Source organism: Phaseolus vulgaris, chromosome 7 (genome assembly GCF_051622355.1).
Source record: "Phaseolus vulgaris cultivar YP4 chromosome 7, ASM5162235v1, whole genome shotgun sequence".
Taxonomy (NCBI): Eukaryota; Viridiplantae; Streptophyta; class Magnoliopsida; order Fabales; family Fabaceae; genus Phaseolus; species Phaseolus vulgaris.
In genome coordinates, this window is record NC_143504.1 from 52769016 (window position 1) to 52787079 (window position 18064).

General features: G+C 33.5%; 2 protein-coding genes and 1 pseudogene across 3 annotated transcripts; 2 read left to right on the forward strand and 1 right to left on the reverse strand.

Moving 5' to 3' along the window:
• Positions 1-492: 492 nt before the first annotated feature.
• On the forward strand, positions 493-2919 carry PANC (pantoate-beta-alanine ligase). Of its 2 annotated transcripts, none has more exons than XM_068637331.2 (4): positions 493-1252; positions 1565-1678; positions 1881-2012; positions 2131-2919. In XM_068637331.2, exons 1-4 carry the CDS (start codon positions 686-688, stop codon positions 2140-2142), a joined length of 825 nt encoding a protein of 274 aa, XP_068493432.1. In that variant the 5' UTR covers positions 493-685; the 3' UTR covers positions 2143-2919. The 2 variants fall into 2 exon arrangements, with proteins under 2 accessions (XP_068493432.1, XP_068493431.1); XM_068637330.2 differs by having other exon boundaries at positions 2220-2919.
• Positions 2920-7813: 4894 nt separating this feature from the next.
• Positions 7814-16125, forward strand: LCD (Pyridoxal phosphate (PLP)-dependent transferases superfamily protein). Its single transcript, XM_068637332.2, has 2 exons — positions 7814-9492; positions 15728-16125. The coding sequence occupies exon 1, from the start codon at positions 8093-8095 to the stop codon at positions 9467-9469; it is 1377 nt and encodes a 458-aa protein (XP_068493433.1). The 5' UTR covers positions 7814-8092; the 3' UTR covers positions 9470-9492; positions 15728-16125.
• On the reverse strand, positions 11889-13995 carry LOC150025992 (uncharacterized; annotated as a pseudogene).
• Positions 16126-18064: the final 1939 nt, after the last annotated feature.

Sequence of the window (18064 nt, forward strand, 5' to 3'; positions counted from 1 at the left end):
GGTTATATACACAATGTAAAACTTTTTGTACTTGTAAGCTCTTAAATCATTTTTAAAATTTTATATTTATAATTAACTCATAAAATTATATTTTATCTTTATTTTCTTACTCTTTCCAAAGTGTTCTCTATAGTACTTTTACTTGAAGCAATATTAACATAACATTAATTCATTTTGGCAGCTTCAATTCTTCTCTTCGAGCAATACAAATTAATTTTATGTATTTTATTACTTTTGTTATGACTTTTAATTTTCTAGTATATAGTTTATTATCAATATTGTACCTTAAAATGATACCATATTTAACACTTCAATGATAATCATCAATTCATCATGAATAGGAAAACAAGTAATTTAATCAAACACATACTTAATGACCTTATTTTAGAAATGAAAGAATCTATTTCATTGCCAAAATATCTTGTAGCAATCCTTTAATTAAAAGTTTTGTTCGGCTTATCACACAATCAGTATTTAAAAAGATACAAAAATATTTTATTTTACTTAACATTAATTTATCTAAATATGTTATAAGAAACAAAGATTGGGTAAAAAGAACAAATGAGTACACGATGACAAAACACAATCATCCTCAATAACTAAAACAAGTCCCAAAGTGTCATTTGTTTTCAGCCATCACAATCATCGTTCTATTCCATTCGGTTCCGTATTCCAAAGTCTTGGAATGGCCACAACCACCCCAAAGTTGATCTCCGACAAGAAGGAGATGCGGAACTGGTCTCGCTCCATGCGGGCCCAAGGCAAGCTAATTGGGTTCGTTCCCACCATGGGCTTCCTCCACATGGGCCACCTCTCTCTCGTCTCCCAGGCCCGCTCCCTCTGCGACGTCGTCGCCGTCTCCATCTACGTCAACCCGGGCCAGTTCGCGCCCTCCGAGGACCTCTCCACCTACCCCTCCGATTTCCAAGGCGACCTCCGCAAACTCGCCGCACTTCCCGGCGGCGTCGACGTCGTCTTCCACCCCCGCAACCTGTACGACTATGGAAATAATAGTGATGACGTGGCGGCTAGTGGGGTCGGCGCTGCGGCGTCTTGCGTTGATGGTGATGGGTCGGGGCACGAGAGTTGGGTGAGAGTTGAGAAGCTAGAAGTGGGACTGTGTGGGAAGAGTAGACCCGTTTTCTTCAGAGGGGTAGCTACTATTGTGGCCAAATTGTTTAACATAGTGGAACCGGATCTGGCCGTGTTCGGGAAAAAGGATTATCAACAGTGGAGAGTTATTCAGAGGATGGTAACCAATTTCTCAGAGCTTTTCTGTTTTCATTTATAAGAAAAGATGTAATATTTTTTGTTTAAATAGGTGTTGATTTAGTTCCTGATAGAACTAATATTATGATTTCGTGTTTGTCATACAATTTAATAATAAATTGGTCATTGAATTATAACATATTAATGTTAATATCATACGTAGTTCTGTGGGAACAATGTCACTCACTAATGAAAAATAAATGAAGTTAGCATTGTCAACCAAATTTGTTTTTGCTATGCTTACTACAGTGTTAGATGATGGTTCGTAGACTGACTGATTGATGTTTTTTTGTAGGTTCGAGATCTTGATTTTTCCATAAAAGTTATCGGTGCTGAAATAACACGTGAGAGTGATGGCCTGGCAATGAGTTCACGCAATGTGCACCTTTCACCTGAAGACAGGGAAAAGGTATTTTATTCAACCAAGCATTTTTAATTGCTAAAAGCCAGCAGTGACATTTAATTGTAAAGCATCTGTGAAAGAATATGTAAAAATTATGTTACAGAGCTTTTCTTATGTCATCCACTTCACTTTCAGCTGCACTAAGCCTTAACAATTTGTTAGTATACTTTGCCTAATATCTAGAGAGATTTATTTCAATTCTTTTCAGGCACTATCAATAAATAAATCATTGTTAAAAGCTAAATCAGCAGCAGAAGATGGTCAAGTGCATTGTGAGAAGCTGAAGAATTTGGTCATCCAGTGTATTACTGAGGCCGGTGGAAGGATTGATTATGCTGAGGTAAGATGCTAAATATTTTTCTGTTCTGTGCTTAATTTGAAAGCTCACAATTAATGATTAATGCCATAGTTACTTTGGCAATGACGTTTGTCTTACTAAAAATATTTGGACCCAACAGATCCTTGAATGAAGCCAAAACAATAGAGAAGTAGAATTAATGAATAATAGAAGGTACAGTTTAATGCAACTACATACGTATTACTGCAGATTGTTGATCAAAATAATCTGGGGAAAGTAGAACAGATCAAGGGTCCTGTTGTCTTCTGTATCGCTGCATGGTTTGGGAAAGTCAGACTTATAGACAACATGGAAATCAACTTGTCCATAGATGTTTAGTCACCTTCTATCAGCTCAGACATGGACCACACTTGATAGTTCAGACCACATGCTTAACAGTTCACTGTTATATGTCACGATAGATTTTTGCCGACCATGCACTATAGATGCATTTCCACATTATTAAATTCGAAGAGAGCTGCTGCCATTCGACACTTATAGGAATCAATGAGCTGGGTTGTTTCCTTTTTAATCAAGAACTAATGCATGTATTATTTATTCAAGAGTTCAACTATTTGCTGAATAAAACCTCCATGAATGTGAGAGGGGAGAACTGAAATTTACTGAGCGCAAATCATGGGATTGAAGGTTCAACTATTATTTCTTCAAGATTTATTTTATCGTTATGGTTTTGTTCCAGGAAAACTGTGCCAAGGACAAAGGCTAGCACAATGCACCTGCTTCCTTAGGGCACTTAGTCTGTCTTACATATTAGACTTGCTGTAATTTATGCTAAGTACCAACATGCATTGAGGCTAGATAGGAACTCTGTTGGAATGGAAATCTGGTAATTATTCTTGTGGATCAGTTTTGTCAACTTTCTGGTTGAAAATATACTTTTTTTCTTTTTTTTCTTCCGCTTCATACTTCAGCAAACAATGTATTAGATGACACTTAAATCTGTGGTTTTTTGTACAAGCATAATTATCCCAAAAAGTGGGGTACATGGAAAGAGAATCATGAATATAATGAATAAGGATATAATGGCTTCACGACTGTATAATTGAAAAGATAAGAGTGCAATGGTGCATATACCCACTTGGTTGCAGGTATTCAGTTGTAATTATCTGTGTCCATGATAATTTGTTTACATCTGTCAAAAGAAAAGGCATTGGGTTACGAAGAGAAGAGCACATAGCTCATACTAATTCTTTTTAGTTCCTGGTGTCTATCCGATGACTGCATATATGAGAAAGATCTTTTGTTTGTATTTTTAGAATATTTTTTTTTGTAATTTTTTTAGCATCTACTTTCATCGTATTTTTTTTTTCTCACTTGTATTTGTTTTGTAATTTTTATGATTTAGTTATTGTATTTTTAGGTGTAATTTGTAATGTTTAGAATAGACTTAGTTAGGTTTTCTCGAGCCCAAGTAAAGGAAGGGTACAGGATTCAGCCAAAGAAACAAGAGTGTAAGGGAGCAAGTGGCAAACAATTCAAGTCCAATTCAAGCTCAATGCTACTATACTTAGTATTTTCGACCAAGACAAGGGCATGCTTAACAAAGGAATTGGCTTAACAATAGAAACTGGTTTTAGTACAGGCTTACATAGTGTAATAGGAATTTATCGGTGTTGGCTTAGTAATGGGAATATATGTTGGGGAAAAACCTTTGAATTTCGCTTCTTCATTAGTAATTGGCTTCAATTGGAAATAACTTTGGAATAGGCTTAAGTGTTGTATGCCTTATGTGAGTGTATTTTGGTCTGATAATTCAATGCACTGGAATGTAATAGTGTGTGGCATTAAGGATAAAATTATTTGTCATTACACCACAGTCATTATATGGTGTGGTGGAGTTCAACCAAATGACTTGGATTTTTTGGTTAGTAAAATTGGCGCCTTTTGTCTGTACTGAGTTTATTGTGTGTACAAAAATTGACGTGTTATCTAATTTCTTCATTACCAAAGTGATCTCTGTCGAAGAATCTGAGAAAGCTCAGTGGTCCTAAAAGTGTTACATTGGTCTACTGTATTAAACTGCAATTTCTCCCGCTTCTTGCTATAACTTGGAGAACATGAATTGTTAATGTGGGTATCTAGAGGGGGTTATCAAAGGAGATGAAGCTACCTCCAGTAAGATGATTCGGTATTTTTGGTATGATTTTGGAAAAGACAGGGTTATCCATTCCTCATCTCAGAGGTAGCTCAAAGTTCACACTGTGTTGTGTTGCCTTAACTTAATCAATTGACACATAACGACATAATCTATCTTGACTTTTTAAGTGTTTTTAATCAATTATTTCTAAAATATATGGTTGAAAGGTAGACGTCCACACGATGTACCTTGCTACCAGGCCGAACACACCTCGGTTGTTGGATTCAATCCTGCACCTAATAACTTAGTTAAAATATAATTAAACGTCATATATCAAACAAACACAAGTTTAACTGTAATAATAATGTTAATCAAGACCAACACCTCGGAAGCTTAATTAGTGTAGTCCTACGTTGATTCCATGTAGTTTTTTTTGTAAATTTTTATATGTTGCGGTTTGATGGATGTATTCTATGAGTTAAATGGATGGAGAAATTTAAATAGAGAAAATAAATTTGGTTGGTGAATATAGATACTTAGAAAAGGTAAAACCAATTTTAAGTAATTCTAAACTAACAAATAGTCAGAAAAAAAGACAAGTTGTGCACAAACTTCAACAACATTTCTTTAGTAAGTAAGTGCCTGTTTGGATGAGGGGTGACGGAAGTGAGGGTGCACCCTCTGGATCCACCGATGAGAGGAGGTGAGAGGGCGCGGAAAGGTGTGAGAGGGGTTTGAGGGCTTCTTCTCAAAGTTTGCACAGAAGTCCGGAGAGAAGAAATGATGGGATTCTTAAATATATAAAATGACTTATATATCCTCATTCTTTCATAATATTTACCATTCACATTTCAATTTTTTTAAACTATGCACATGTCATAAAACATAAAAAATATTAAATTTATTTTATTCCAAATATATTTAAATAATGATAATAAATATTAATTAAAATCATTTAATTTTATTATAAATAAACTTTAAATATCCAAGAAATATTTAATATATTCATAATAAAATAAATATATTTTTAACAAAATGAAAATACCTATATACCTAAAAATATATTTATAATAATAAAAATTATTATATTTTAAATTATATATTATAATAATCTAAATTTTGATTTATTAATGCGAATACAAAATTTATTTAAATATTTAACTTCTAACAAGGATTAAAATGTTATTAGTGGGATGTCTTTTCTTTTTCTAATTAATATTATTATGTTCTTTATTTTTATATAATTTCAAAATTACAAACAAATTAACATGTCTATATCTCTTTTCAGATCAAATGTAATGACTTTATATTATATATTTTGACAACTAGTTAATGTTCTAAATATCTATTTTTAAAAAATATATATATTTATTGATAATAATGAAAATCATTATTAAAAATAATTATATTTATATAACATAACATAATTTAAAGAATCATAAATAATATTAAAATTATGTAAATAAATTAACTTAAGTAAAAAAATAATTAAATTAATAAAATGTTAAATAATAAAATTATACTTAAATTTTAAATTATAATTCATTATTTCTTTCAATTTTACATTTTTTTTATTTATAAATTAAACTTTAAATTATTTTAATTAACTAAAATATGCAAAAAAAATTAATTATTATTTATTCTTCTTTTATATAGAATGATAAATTTGTAATCTTACAACTTTTACTATTCAAAATAATTTATAATATTCTTACAACAATCCCATCACTAACCAATTTCAATAAACTTTCATCACACATTCACTCTAACATACCCCAATCCAAACAACCTCAACTTTATTCATACTTCTACTCACTCATACCCTCAACTTTCCACTCCCCCACACCCTCTAATCCAAACAAAGCTTAAGCTAGATTACAAAGTGCTAAGAGGTGCCAAAGTTAAAAAAACAATTAACCTAAAAATGCTCTACTCCTAACTTGACAAGTGTCTGCCTCTCATTGGAGAGAATCCTATCAATTCCCTTGATAACAAGTGGTGTTTTGGCATTGGCTAAAAAAGCTCTCCATTGAGATGTTACCACATGTAGGTCACGCCTCCTATGAGTAAGTGCAACTGGGTACTCACTCCTTTCTTGTCATGTTGGCTCCACCCAAGCTTCCTTTGAGAGAACTACAAAATCCTAGACGACGATATAGAATTGTAATAGGTTCATGGAGACCCAATTGTAACTTTAACTAAACTCTTTTTCCTATTTACACCATACTCTAATTGGCCCTGTACATAACCCATGAAAATGACCCAATATAAAGCCTATATTACTTTGTACAATTTTTACAATACTAGAAAAATTGGAAGAATAATCAACAATTAGTTTTCCACAAAAATATAGTCTTCTAAATTTCTTCTTCTTCCAATCTTCTAATCATGTTCCTTGTCACAAAGGTCATATTGGGTCCTTTCAAACAGTCCTTCATCATATGTGAGATTACCACAAGTTTAATAGTGATAGTCGTGCTAATCAGGACCAACACCTCGAAAGCTCAACTCAACAATTCGATAAATAGGTTTAATGTACCTAAGCTAAAATACACATTTAATAATATTTATTATCATCGACCTTTAAATACTGGACACTGACTTGAGTCAAAAAAAATTTAATAAGTACCTTATCTTATGTACTAAGTGTCGAAGACTTATAACCTTCCATTCGATTCACATTTGTAAAAACTTTTTCTCTTCCTTACAAAAACAAATTCGATATTTTAATTGATTAAAATCATGGTTTATCCATTAAGAATTTTATTTTAACCCCCAAGAATTCTATCAAACTTTTCCAACTCAACAATTAATCAAACCAAGCCACATAAAACCTAACAACTTAATAACATTATACAAAACTTTACTCCCACAACTTTGATTTAGAGAAAGCTCCATCATGATTAGTGTTTCTCCAAACTTTATTTTCTTCATTGTTTCTACAAAAGGTTTGGACATCATATCCAAATAATCTTTCTTATATGTACATGTATTCGGATTCATAGAATAAAATACTATGTCATTAACTATAATTGTTAAGATATTTTTAATATATAATAATTAAACCATTAACTTTTTCATAAAAATATTTATATTTTATTTTAAAAGAAATTTAATTTTTACTAATTTAATTTTACTTAAAATATAATAGAAATGAATATTTTGTTGTAAAAGCGCAAATGTGAAATCTATTTAAAATTTAAAACAATGTCATTTTATTAAAAGTATAAATGTGTAAATATTAATCTTAAAATTATATGAAAATGTGAATATCTTTAATAATTTTTAAAAAAAATTTGTGATTAAATTATAATTTAAAAAAACCTAACACTAATTACAAGACTATTTTGTAATTAAGTTATACAATTTAAAACATATTATTCCGTAAGTTTATAGCCATTTAAGTCCTTTAATTAAAGAAAACATTTAATTATTTTATGTTCAGTACAATTTTAAACAAATTACCTATTATATATTTTTCAGTTTTCTCATTCTAAATATTTCTCAATGCATGATAAAAAAAGAAAATAATTAAAAAAATTATATTATCTTAAAATTTTTAATAATGACAAATAAAAAAATTAAAGTTTTCTTTAAAAAGCTACTTGCAGTAGGAACAGGAACAGATTATTCAAAAGTTGAGTAAGATTTTTGTTAATGTTTCTCTTAAATTGGTAACTCGTCACAGATTCCCCTGCCTGAACATTTATTCTAAAACGGAATAAAAATTAAAGTCGTGTAGGTCTGCTACAAAACCTCACAGGAGACCGAAAACGCAAACAAACGCTGTGGTCTTACCTTTTTCTTCTTAAAATGCTTTGAAAAGGAGGCAATCTTATTAGTCAAAAACAAAATAAAAAAAAAGAGCAAAGAGGAAGTGAATAACGACAAATTCACCGCACCACTCCAGTCTCTGCACTCCAGCCTCCAATTGTTCAGCCAACCCATGCTATCTCCAACCTGAAACCCTGCGATTACCCAAACAATGACCACACTTCCCCAATCCCATAACAGCATCCCAAACCCTGGAAACGGTGCCGTAGAGCACAACCACCACGCCGCCAAGAAACCCAAGCTTGGACACCCCATTTCCGACTCCGAGATCCGAGAAGAATTCTCCCACCACCAACGCGGCGTCGCTAGGATCAATAATGGAAGCTTCGGAAGCTGCCCGCGCTCTGTTCTCGCCGCGCAGTCCGCATGCCAGCTCCGCTTTCTCCAGCAGCCCGACGAATTCTTCTTCAACGTGCTCCGCGGCGGCATCCTGGAATCACGCACCACCGTCGCAGACCTCATCAATGCCGACCACGTCGATCGCATCGCCCTCGTCGACAACGCCACCACGGCCGCCGCCATCGTACTCCAGCAGATCGGCCGCCGCTTCGTCCGCGGACACTTCCGCCGAGAGGACTCTGTCATAATGTTTCACTGTGCCTACCAGGCCGTAAAGAAGTCCATCGAAGCCTACGTGACTCCGATTGGCGGCACCATCGTCGAGGTCCAGCTCCCCTTCCCGGTGCGTTCCGACGAGGAAATCGTAACCGAGTTCAAGAAAGGCATCGAGAAAGGTAAACTCAACGGCGGAAGAGTTAGGTTAGCTATAATCGATCATATAACGTCGATGCCTTCGGTGGTTCTCCCCGTTCGCGAATTGATTAAGATTTGCAGAGAGCAAGGGGTGGAACAGATTTTCGTGGACGGCGCTCATGCCATTGGAAGCTTGCCCGTGGACGTGAAGGAAATTGGGGCTGATTTTTACGTGAGCAATTTGTATAAGTGGTTTTTCTCTCCGCCTTCGGTGGCTTTTTTGTATTGTAAAGAGAATTCAAACGACGTGCACCACCCTATCGTTTCGCAGGAGTACGGAAAGGGGTTACCGGTTGAGAGTGCATGGGTTGGGATGCGGGACTATAGCCCCCAACTTGTTGTGCCGTCGATTTTGGAGTTCGTGAATCGGTTTGAGGGTGGGATTGAGGGGATCATGCAGAGGAACCATGATGCGGTAGTGAAAATGGGGACCATGTTGGCGGAGTCTTGGGGAACGATTCTAGGGTCGCCTCCTGAAATGTGCGCTGGCATGATTATGGTGGGGTTGCCTTCTAAGCTCTGCGTGATGTGTGATGATGATGCCTTGCGGTTAAGGTCGTATCTAAGGGTCTATCATGCAATTGAAGTTCCTGTATATTACCAGGTTTTGAGGAATGATGATAGGGATCCCAGGGACAAGGATGGATTTATAACTGGTTATGTCCGGATATCTCATCAAGTTTATAATACTGTTGACGATTATCAGAGGCTTAAGACAGCGATTAATAAGCTTTTGGAGGATGGGAAAATTTGCAGCGGGCTTCCTACGGAGTGATTTGCAAGGAGAGAAATAAAGAGGTATATGTTTTACTCACTCCTGGCCGGCTTTGGATTTTGAGTTAGATGTATCTTCAGTGACATTTTATTTACATGCCCGTTGTTGTTTTGCATTCTCTAGTTTTTTTAGTCTTGAATTTCTTATAACTGAAGAAGTATTCCTACTCTCAGATACTTTGCAATGTAGCTTCATAGTGCAATTCGAAAACTTTGATCTCCGTATTTTCTACAACAGATTCTATTTATAATGAATATGCTTTATAAATATATTTGCTTAGGTTGTAATAGTAAGAAACTAATGATATAATTTGATTTTAGTGTCGCACAAAACCAAATGATGAGCCTGGGTTAATAGTGGAGATATTTAGTACTATACCTTATTTTTTTCAAATTTGAGGGTGGATTGGCTGTCTTTGTCCTCGCATATCGTACCTTTCCTCTTGTTTCATTTGCTTTTTCCTGTATTCTTTATTTGAACTTTGTACAACCCTGGTTACAGATTATGTCAGACTATCATGTCACTGCCTTACATTCCAATGTATGTTGTGACTTTGCTAAAACTAAATAATTCATTAAAGCTGTTGCTTTACAAAAGTAATGATGTCAATTTGTCATGTCGCCTAATAATTCTTTTTAAGTGTTAGATTGTCTTTATTCAGGGATTCTAATGGATTACCGATAGTTGTTAACAGGAAGGAACATTCATGTTGTTGATGTGGTCCACTACTTGAGATTATCATATATCTGTTTTTAAATCTTTATTTATTTCAATCTATCTTGTTTTTTTTTTTTTCTTTTCCTTTCCTAATAAGATCTGGATACCAGAATCCAATTTTCAGTTCCCTATTTTATTAACTAGGATGATTGTTAGATGTGATCCTATATTTCTATGGGATCTCTTTATTTATATTTTATCAATTGGGACAATTGTTAGGGATAACTATGTAGCCTTTTTAAACAGCAGAATTGATTAGAATATTATCAATGAGAAATAAGTTTCAGAAAACTTGTGATAGTTTAGGAGGTTCTGTCATGGACGAGTCTGCATCTTGCTTTCACCATTAGTCACAAGAAGGATTACTCTATTTCTAGGTCCATGAGGCTCCTACACGAAAGTTCATAACAATTGTTGAGGGATTGAACAGCTCTGTTCCATGGAATGATTATTTTTCTTGGTTGCTTTCTGTTGTGTACTTTTGTCCAGGATGGTTCATTATCCTCTCTTTTTTTTTCAATTTTTGTTTTATCTTAGTTTTCTTATAGTAAAAAATAAGAGTAAATTATACTCGTTCCCTTTGTTTTTTTTTTCCAGATTTTTCCTTAAACTCCTCCATTATTTTGCATTACTTTTACCCTCTTAAGAAAATGACATTAACTAACATTTTTGTTTATTTTTAGTTGAATAATGAAATTGTCCTACTCCACTGGTGTAATATAAAAAGTGCCCTCTCATTTAACTCCCCAATCTGGCTACCTCCTATTATAATCCAAAAACCTTACTTTCTTTGTGTAAGTCTTCCTTAAATACTATACGAGCTTTGAGACGATCTATTTCACTAGTAGGACCAACTTTAACAACATAGACCCATCTACAACCCATAGGCTTCTTACCAAGAGGAAGAGGGACAAGCTCCGTAGTACCACTATGTTTAAGTGTATGCATTTCATTAATCATAGCTTGTTGTCATCCAAGATGACCAAGTGCCTCATGAACATTTTTAGGAACAATAATGGTGGACAAGGAGAAAACAATGAATGAGATAAGTGATGATAACTTAAAAAATTATAAACAAGATATGGATTACGAGCAGATCAAATACCTTTTTCTTAGAGGAATAGGCCAAGCTTGATCAGAGTTAAGAGAAGGCTATGAAGATGAAAGATCCATGGTATGAGAATTTGGCGATGAAGGATTTGAGTCACGAGTTTCTTTAGGCAATGATGAAGGTGTGATTTGTGCTCTATGCTGGTGTATGAGAAAAGTTGGTGGAGCAATGTTATTTGTACTTTGAGCTTGAGTTTAAGAGGAAGAAGGAATAATCAATGGATCGTAGGATGGAACATGAAGGACCTGTTGAATAGATGAAGAGTGTTCCATGGAGGACAAGAAAAAAGGGGTGTCTTCAAAGAAGGTTACATCTATAGATATATAATACCTTCTAGTTGAGGGAGAATAACATTTATACCCTTTTTAAGGCGAGAATATCCCAAAAAGACACACTTAATAGCCTTTGCAAAAAGCCTGTGAAGACTTGGAGAGACATTAACACATGTGCAGAGACATGGTATGGAGGATCATTTGGAAAAATTAAAGAGTGATGAACTTTCATTGATTAAAGAGTGAGGAACTTTCATTCATGAATTCTCATGACTTGGTCCCAAGTATTTGAATGAATATTAGAAAAAAAAGAATTACATCGTGTTTTAAACTTTTTAGGAAAAGATCTAACATATTTTTCTAACTGACAAGTTCACAATTTAAAGCTTGAATGTGTTTGAGACTAAGAATCATCATCTTCAATTTGGATAAACTTGGGTAACCCAAACGATCATGCAAAAGTTGTGGTTGGAGTTGCAAAACAAGATATTGAAGGACATGGTTTCATATAATAAAGACCCTGTGATTCATGTCTTCCAATCAAACGACCTGTACCGTGTTCCTGTATAATAAAGGAACCAACAATGAAGGTCACAGAACAATTTAAAGACCGAGTCAATTGACTCAAAGAAATTAAATTGTAAGGACGAGGAATGAACAAGACAAAATTTAAATTTAGTGAAGGGGATAAAGAAACTTGGCCAACTCCTTGAGATGCCACTTTGGATCCATTGGCAAAGTAACACGATGAGGAATTTTTGGGTAAGAAATGGAAGAAAATGAAGAAATATTACAAGGGATATGGTCTGAGACACCTGATTCAAGAATTCATGGACTATGACCTTCCACATATTAAGAAATGATGTAGTTGACACACTTGACATTGAAGAGAATTGACCTTGACTGATTTATTTCTCAAACTTGTACCTAAACAATTCTTTGTACTCTCCATAAAAAGTTTTAGATTCTATTTATTCAGATTAGACACATGAGTAGCTTTGTTTGGAAAACCATGCAAGGAATAACAATTTTCTTGGGCATAACCCATTCTCTTGCAATTTGAGCATTGAGGACGTACCACCATGTCCTCCTCGTATGTTCCGACCTCCTCTTCCACGAGGGACTGCCATTATGGTAGTTTCAATAACTTCATGTTGATTGTCATCTTTCATGTTAGGCACACCTGAGTTAGTGATTCAACCATCCATAGAAGGGATTTTATCACCAACTATAATTTGAGCACGAACATGATCAAAATATGAATGTAGGCTTTTTAGAATCAAGACCATATAATATTTATCAAGTTTCTTGTTGAGTTCCTCTAATGAGTCTGCCACTAGGAATCTTTAACTACTTCTAGTGCATCCCTAACCTTTGCCATATGAGAAACCATATCTTGGTTGGTTTGTTTGAGAGAAGTTACTCTTTGAGTTGAATCATAAAGATGTTGGATATCATTAGCAAAAATTTCCTCTGTATTCTTCGAATAAGAGACACATCAATCTCAACTGATTGCCATAAAAACAAATAGTTGGAAGTCAATCTTTCGCCACTTTTTGATCTGTCTGCATCAGAAATATAGTTGATTTCAGTTTCTAAGTGATCATGGTATCCTTGATTAGGGTACCATAATTCCACAGAGGTAGACCAAGATGAATAATTCTTCCCGTTGAGCCTTGCAATTGTAATGGTCAGAGTAGCCAAAAAGAAAGGAGCACAACCTATTGAAGCCACTTTAGAGAAGTGACCAAACTTGAGAACAAGTACGAGAAACCCTAAAATCGTGAGAGCACGTGTCCAAACACAAAGGTGAGTTGGAACAAAAAAATGAAGGTTTTGCCAAGGGATTCCAACGACGGGAAGGTGGCATATGGAGGACACACACCACCAACGAGAAGTGAGTAGATTGGCTTGTGGATGATCGGTTGGTTGTGAGACCACCACTGTTGGCTTGCGCTCCTCGGGGCAAACTTTTCTTTATTAAAACAACAATGGCTCAAAGGTGGACAACGGCAACAACAAAGATGATGAAGAAGACAGTGCTTGATTGTACCTGCTTTGACCCCTCTTGCACTGTTGTGTTTTGTATTGATGTAAATATAAAAAGAAGCAAGACACTTGTCAAAATCCCTAAACCTAAAGGTGGGTACACATAAAGGAAATATTATTAAAATAACATTACATTTTAATAGTGTTTGAAGGATTAAACCACAAACCAACTACAAATTAAGTAGCTTAACGTACTGTGCTGGCCTCCAAACTCAAGAACCACAATCATTATCCCTTTCTCCTTCAAACTGCTGCACGTTCCAGCTGTAATAATTTCCCCCACTCTTTGCTCCTTTTAATGGATAGCCTACAAAGAAGAAAGGTGTATGTTGGACCAAAAGTTTCATTAAAAGGCATTTGCCAGACACATTATCCATTGGGATTTCCAGAATAGGTAATGTTACGGGTTTGGGGTTGATGGTGTAACAAATCCCAAACAGTTAAATAGTTTTCGGTAGATTCTAACAAAGGAGGGATATCAAGTGAATTTTAAAAAAGAACAAGAGGACAATTTACTCATAATAATATTACAATGTTGTCGATCTCTATCCATGTCTTACAAATTATTCTTGTTCATTTCAAATTCTTCTACTTCAAAAGTGCTCCACATGGAAAGGTTTCTAATACCCACTCCTCCCATAGGGTTACAGAAGGCTGAGTAAAACTTCTTACAACGCCTAAAATGATCTCAATATCTATTTTGATATTTGATCTATGGCACACTGAAACGTGGAAGGTTTTGATTAATTTTTACTTTCGAGGCTTCACTTGTAGAAGTTACCCCCTACTAAGAGGGAAAGCTGCACATCTCAGTTGTTGAAATGACTGAGCTGCAGAGATTTAACTACCGAGACTGTCGATCTAACCAACATAAGTGGAAAAATAATAAAAGCTCAATTATGTGATTAATATAATTGGATATTTTCCATATGATAGGAGATACTTAGGTTATTCACATTAAAGAAAATGTTGATGATGATGGGTGTAGAGAATGCCGTAGGGAACCAGGATCTTGTAGCCAGAACTTAGAACTGTGGCCGACTGGCCATGTATGATTATCGGGAGTGTGTACAGCTTATTTTAACCAAATAGTCAAAGTTAATTTTGTTTCAGTCTGAAATTGTGGGTATCTGAGTCAACTTTGTTAATACAAATTACATCGTATCTATTTTTTGCTAAAAAGATTGTTAGGATGGTGACGAATGTGGCAGGGTTAAGGGTTAAGAGATTTTACTTCTGATACCTGATTTTGCTGTCTTAATGCCGGTTAAAAGTTTGAATAGCTTCATCTGTCATTTATTTTCATGATTAAAAGCCCTAAAGTGTTTATTTTGATTAAGTTCAACTTTGGTTTGTTCATCCTCTTGAGTTCAACTTTGAGCATTTATTTGATTTGTGTCTTAAAATTGGGTCTATGCGTAATTTAGCTTCACAAAGCTGAGATTTACACCTCATTTATATTATATATTATAATTTGGCAATATTTCTAAGCCTTTATTTCTAATGGTTTCCAACCGTGTTTTATTTTTTTCGTTCGCTGCCTTTTTTTCTTCTTTTTCTTTGTGTGAGATTGTTAGTATGACTTTTGAGAGTCCTTTTGTTTGACTCTCGAGTTAACAGATTCAAAGTTGGGACTGGTTAGCATGCTAAATCCAGTGGTCTTTATTTCTTTATTATTTCACTAGTTTACTTGTGTTGTGAAAACTTGGAACAACAATATTGGAAGAAGATTTTAAGTTTTGGCATATGTTTCTATGTGAACAGTTAGAATTATGCTCTTTCTTAATAATGTAACCTATTTCCCACCTCTTCAGTACTTTTTAAACTAGACTAAAATCAAGTCATTAGGATTGAGACAAGGAAAATTAGTAGCAACTCTTTATAATAACTATCCCAGGCTTATCTTCATTGAATTGAGAATAATATGATTGCGATTTCATTTATGTTACAAACAACAAGAGCACTACGTAATGTAGGGGGAAGTGGAGAAGTAACGGAGCCAAAAAAGTTTTTACAATTTGTAATCTGAACTGGTTTCTTGTTGGTATTTGACCATATATGTATTTTTGCTCTATTTTGGTTTGACAAATGCTGAGGTTCTGGATCAAGGTATTAAAAAACAATACAATCAAAGAGAGACATGAAGAGGGTGTGAGTTTGAAAGAGGAAGATAGAGAGACTTTGTGTGGGGCATGTGGAGAGAGAGAGATGTAGCTTATGTTTGGATTTGTTGTGACATGCGAGAAATGGTTGTTTGGAAAGTGCATGAAGATTACCCTTGCAAGGGCTGAGCATAAGAAGCAGTACAAATGTCCAGCTCACATTACAGCAACAAGAGAGCTCTATTTTGTTATTATAATCTTGCCATTTTTATGATTACTATTTTGTTTAGAAGATCAAGTTTATTTGATTTGTTGCTATATTATTCAGATGCTATAAGTGTATGATTTAGATGTCGAATTATCTACAATTACGATATTTATTTATTCATAAGGGGACTTAAAATATTACTATGCTATGCTCTTTAAATTTAACGAAGTTGTAAATGTGATGTGTCCATATCTTATTAAATTAATATTATCTCATGTTTAATTTATTTTATTTTGTATGATATCTATTCCAATTAAGTTCTAACATTTGTCAAGGAGAAGTGAAATGCAAGAGGGGATAATAGAGCATGATGGACTATTCTTTTCTGCGGTGAATATGTGCAGGAAAAAACATGCACTCTCATTCCATTTTCTCTTTTGTTTGGCCTATAACATTTGAATAGACAATACACGATACGTATAAACGATACGGTTTCACACTTTCACAACACTTTCACAATACGAATCGTTGTTTGAAGAATTTTTTCATCCTGAATTTTAGTGTATATGTATCGTGCTACTGTAATTCTTTCTAATTCATTTATTCAACATATGTAATTCTCTTATTCAGGCACATCTTGTGTTTTGATCAATTTTAATAATATCTCTGGCTTGCAAAAGGAGCACGGCACGATAAAAGATTAAAAAAATTATTAATATTAAATATTTTTAAATTAATCAAAATGTTTGAATTAAGATAATTTATATTCATGTTATTTACAATTCCTTCATAAATAGTATTTTAGTACGTCTAGCGTACAAGGTAAATATAAATATTTTTTTAAATATAGTTAAAAGTCATGATAAATACATCTTTATTATTTAAGTTATAATATAATAATGAAATTCATAAATATTTAAATATATAAATTATATTTTTGAAATTGTAATGAATAATTTAAAATGATATAATATTATTTTCAATAATTAATATTTTAAAAATTGAGATTCCATTTACAAATCAAGATAAAAAGAGCGTAGAGTAAAAATAAGATTTTTACTTCAAGCACTCCTACTATTACTAATTGTACTCCATACTAATTTAAAAGACTAAAATACCCTCTCATTGAACCGTGTCATGCCGGCATCGCTGCTACTGCACTTCCATTTCCATTGCAAATTTTGAAAGGAAAAAGAAGAAAGAACTGAAGAAAAAAACTGGTTTTGGAAAACTTCTAGAAGTTATCATTTATATTGTGAAAAAATTGTTCTGAAAATTCTATTATGTGAAGCTCATTTTGATACATTTCATATGTTCTAGACAATTTGTTTAAAAAAACATTGGAAGGTAGCATGTAAGGTTTTCTTTATCTCTTATATCTTCCCGCATTTCCTAGATTATGCAAAATATTTTCTTAACAAAAATAAGAAGTTGCATAACTTATTTTCTTCAATCATAAAAGTTCTTTTCATATTTTTATGATATTAATCAATAAATATTTAAAGTAATAAATATTATGTGTAAATCAATATTTTATGATTTCAATTTGAATTGGTTAGTTAAAGCTCATTGCTGCAAGTGTTGGAGATCCCACATTAACTAAAGATTAGAACTTTTTATAGTATATAAGTGGGTGCAAATCTCATCTCATTGATTTGATTTTATAAGGTTGAGTTAGACCTAAAGTCTACTTCTTAATAGCAAGTGAAAGGATATTTGATGCAACTTTTTTTTGCAGGTCATGCCATGAACTTGGTTTAAGTGTTAGTCTTCTGTTAATGTGGGGTTGTTTTTTTCTTTAATTACCAATGTTAATGGTGGATGATATGTGATAGTATGATCGATCAAACTCAAATTTATTTAAGTTGTTAAGCTTAAAGTTATCCAAAATGTATCATTCTTTATTGTTATTATATGTTATTAGAATTAGTATTAACAATTTGCTGAAAAAGTTAATAATAATTTATGTAAATAATAATGCTAAATATCTATATCAAACATAAATACTAAATAATAATTTAAAATAAAACTCAATTAAAATCTAATAAATTAAGTACTTTTGATCCACTTTGAGAGCTATGTTAATCTAGGATTCAATTTCAATATTCTTCCTTCATCATTTGTGCACTCTTCTAC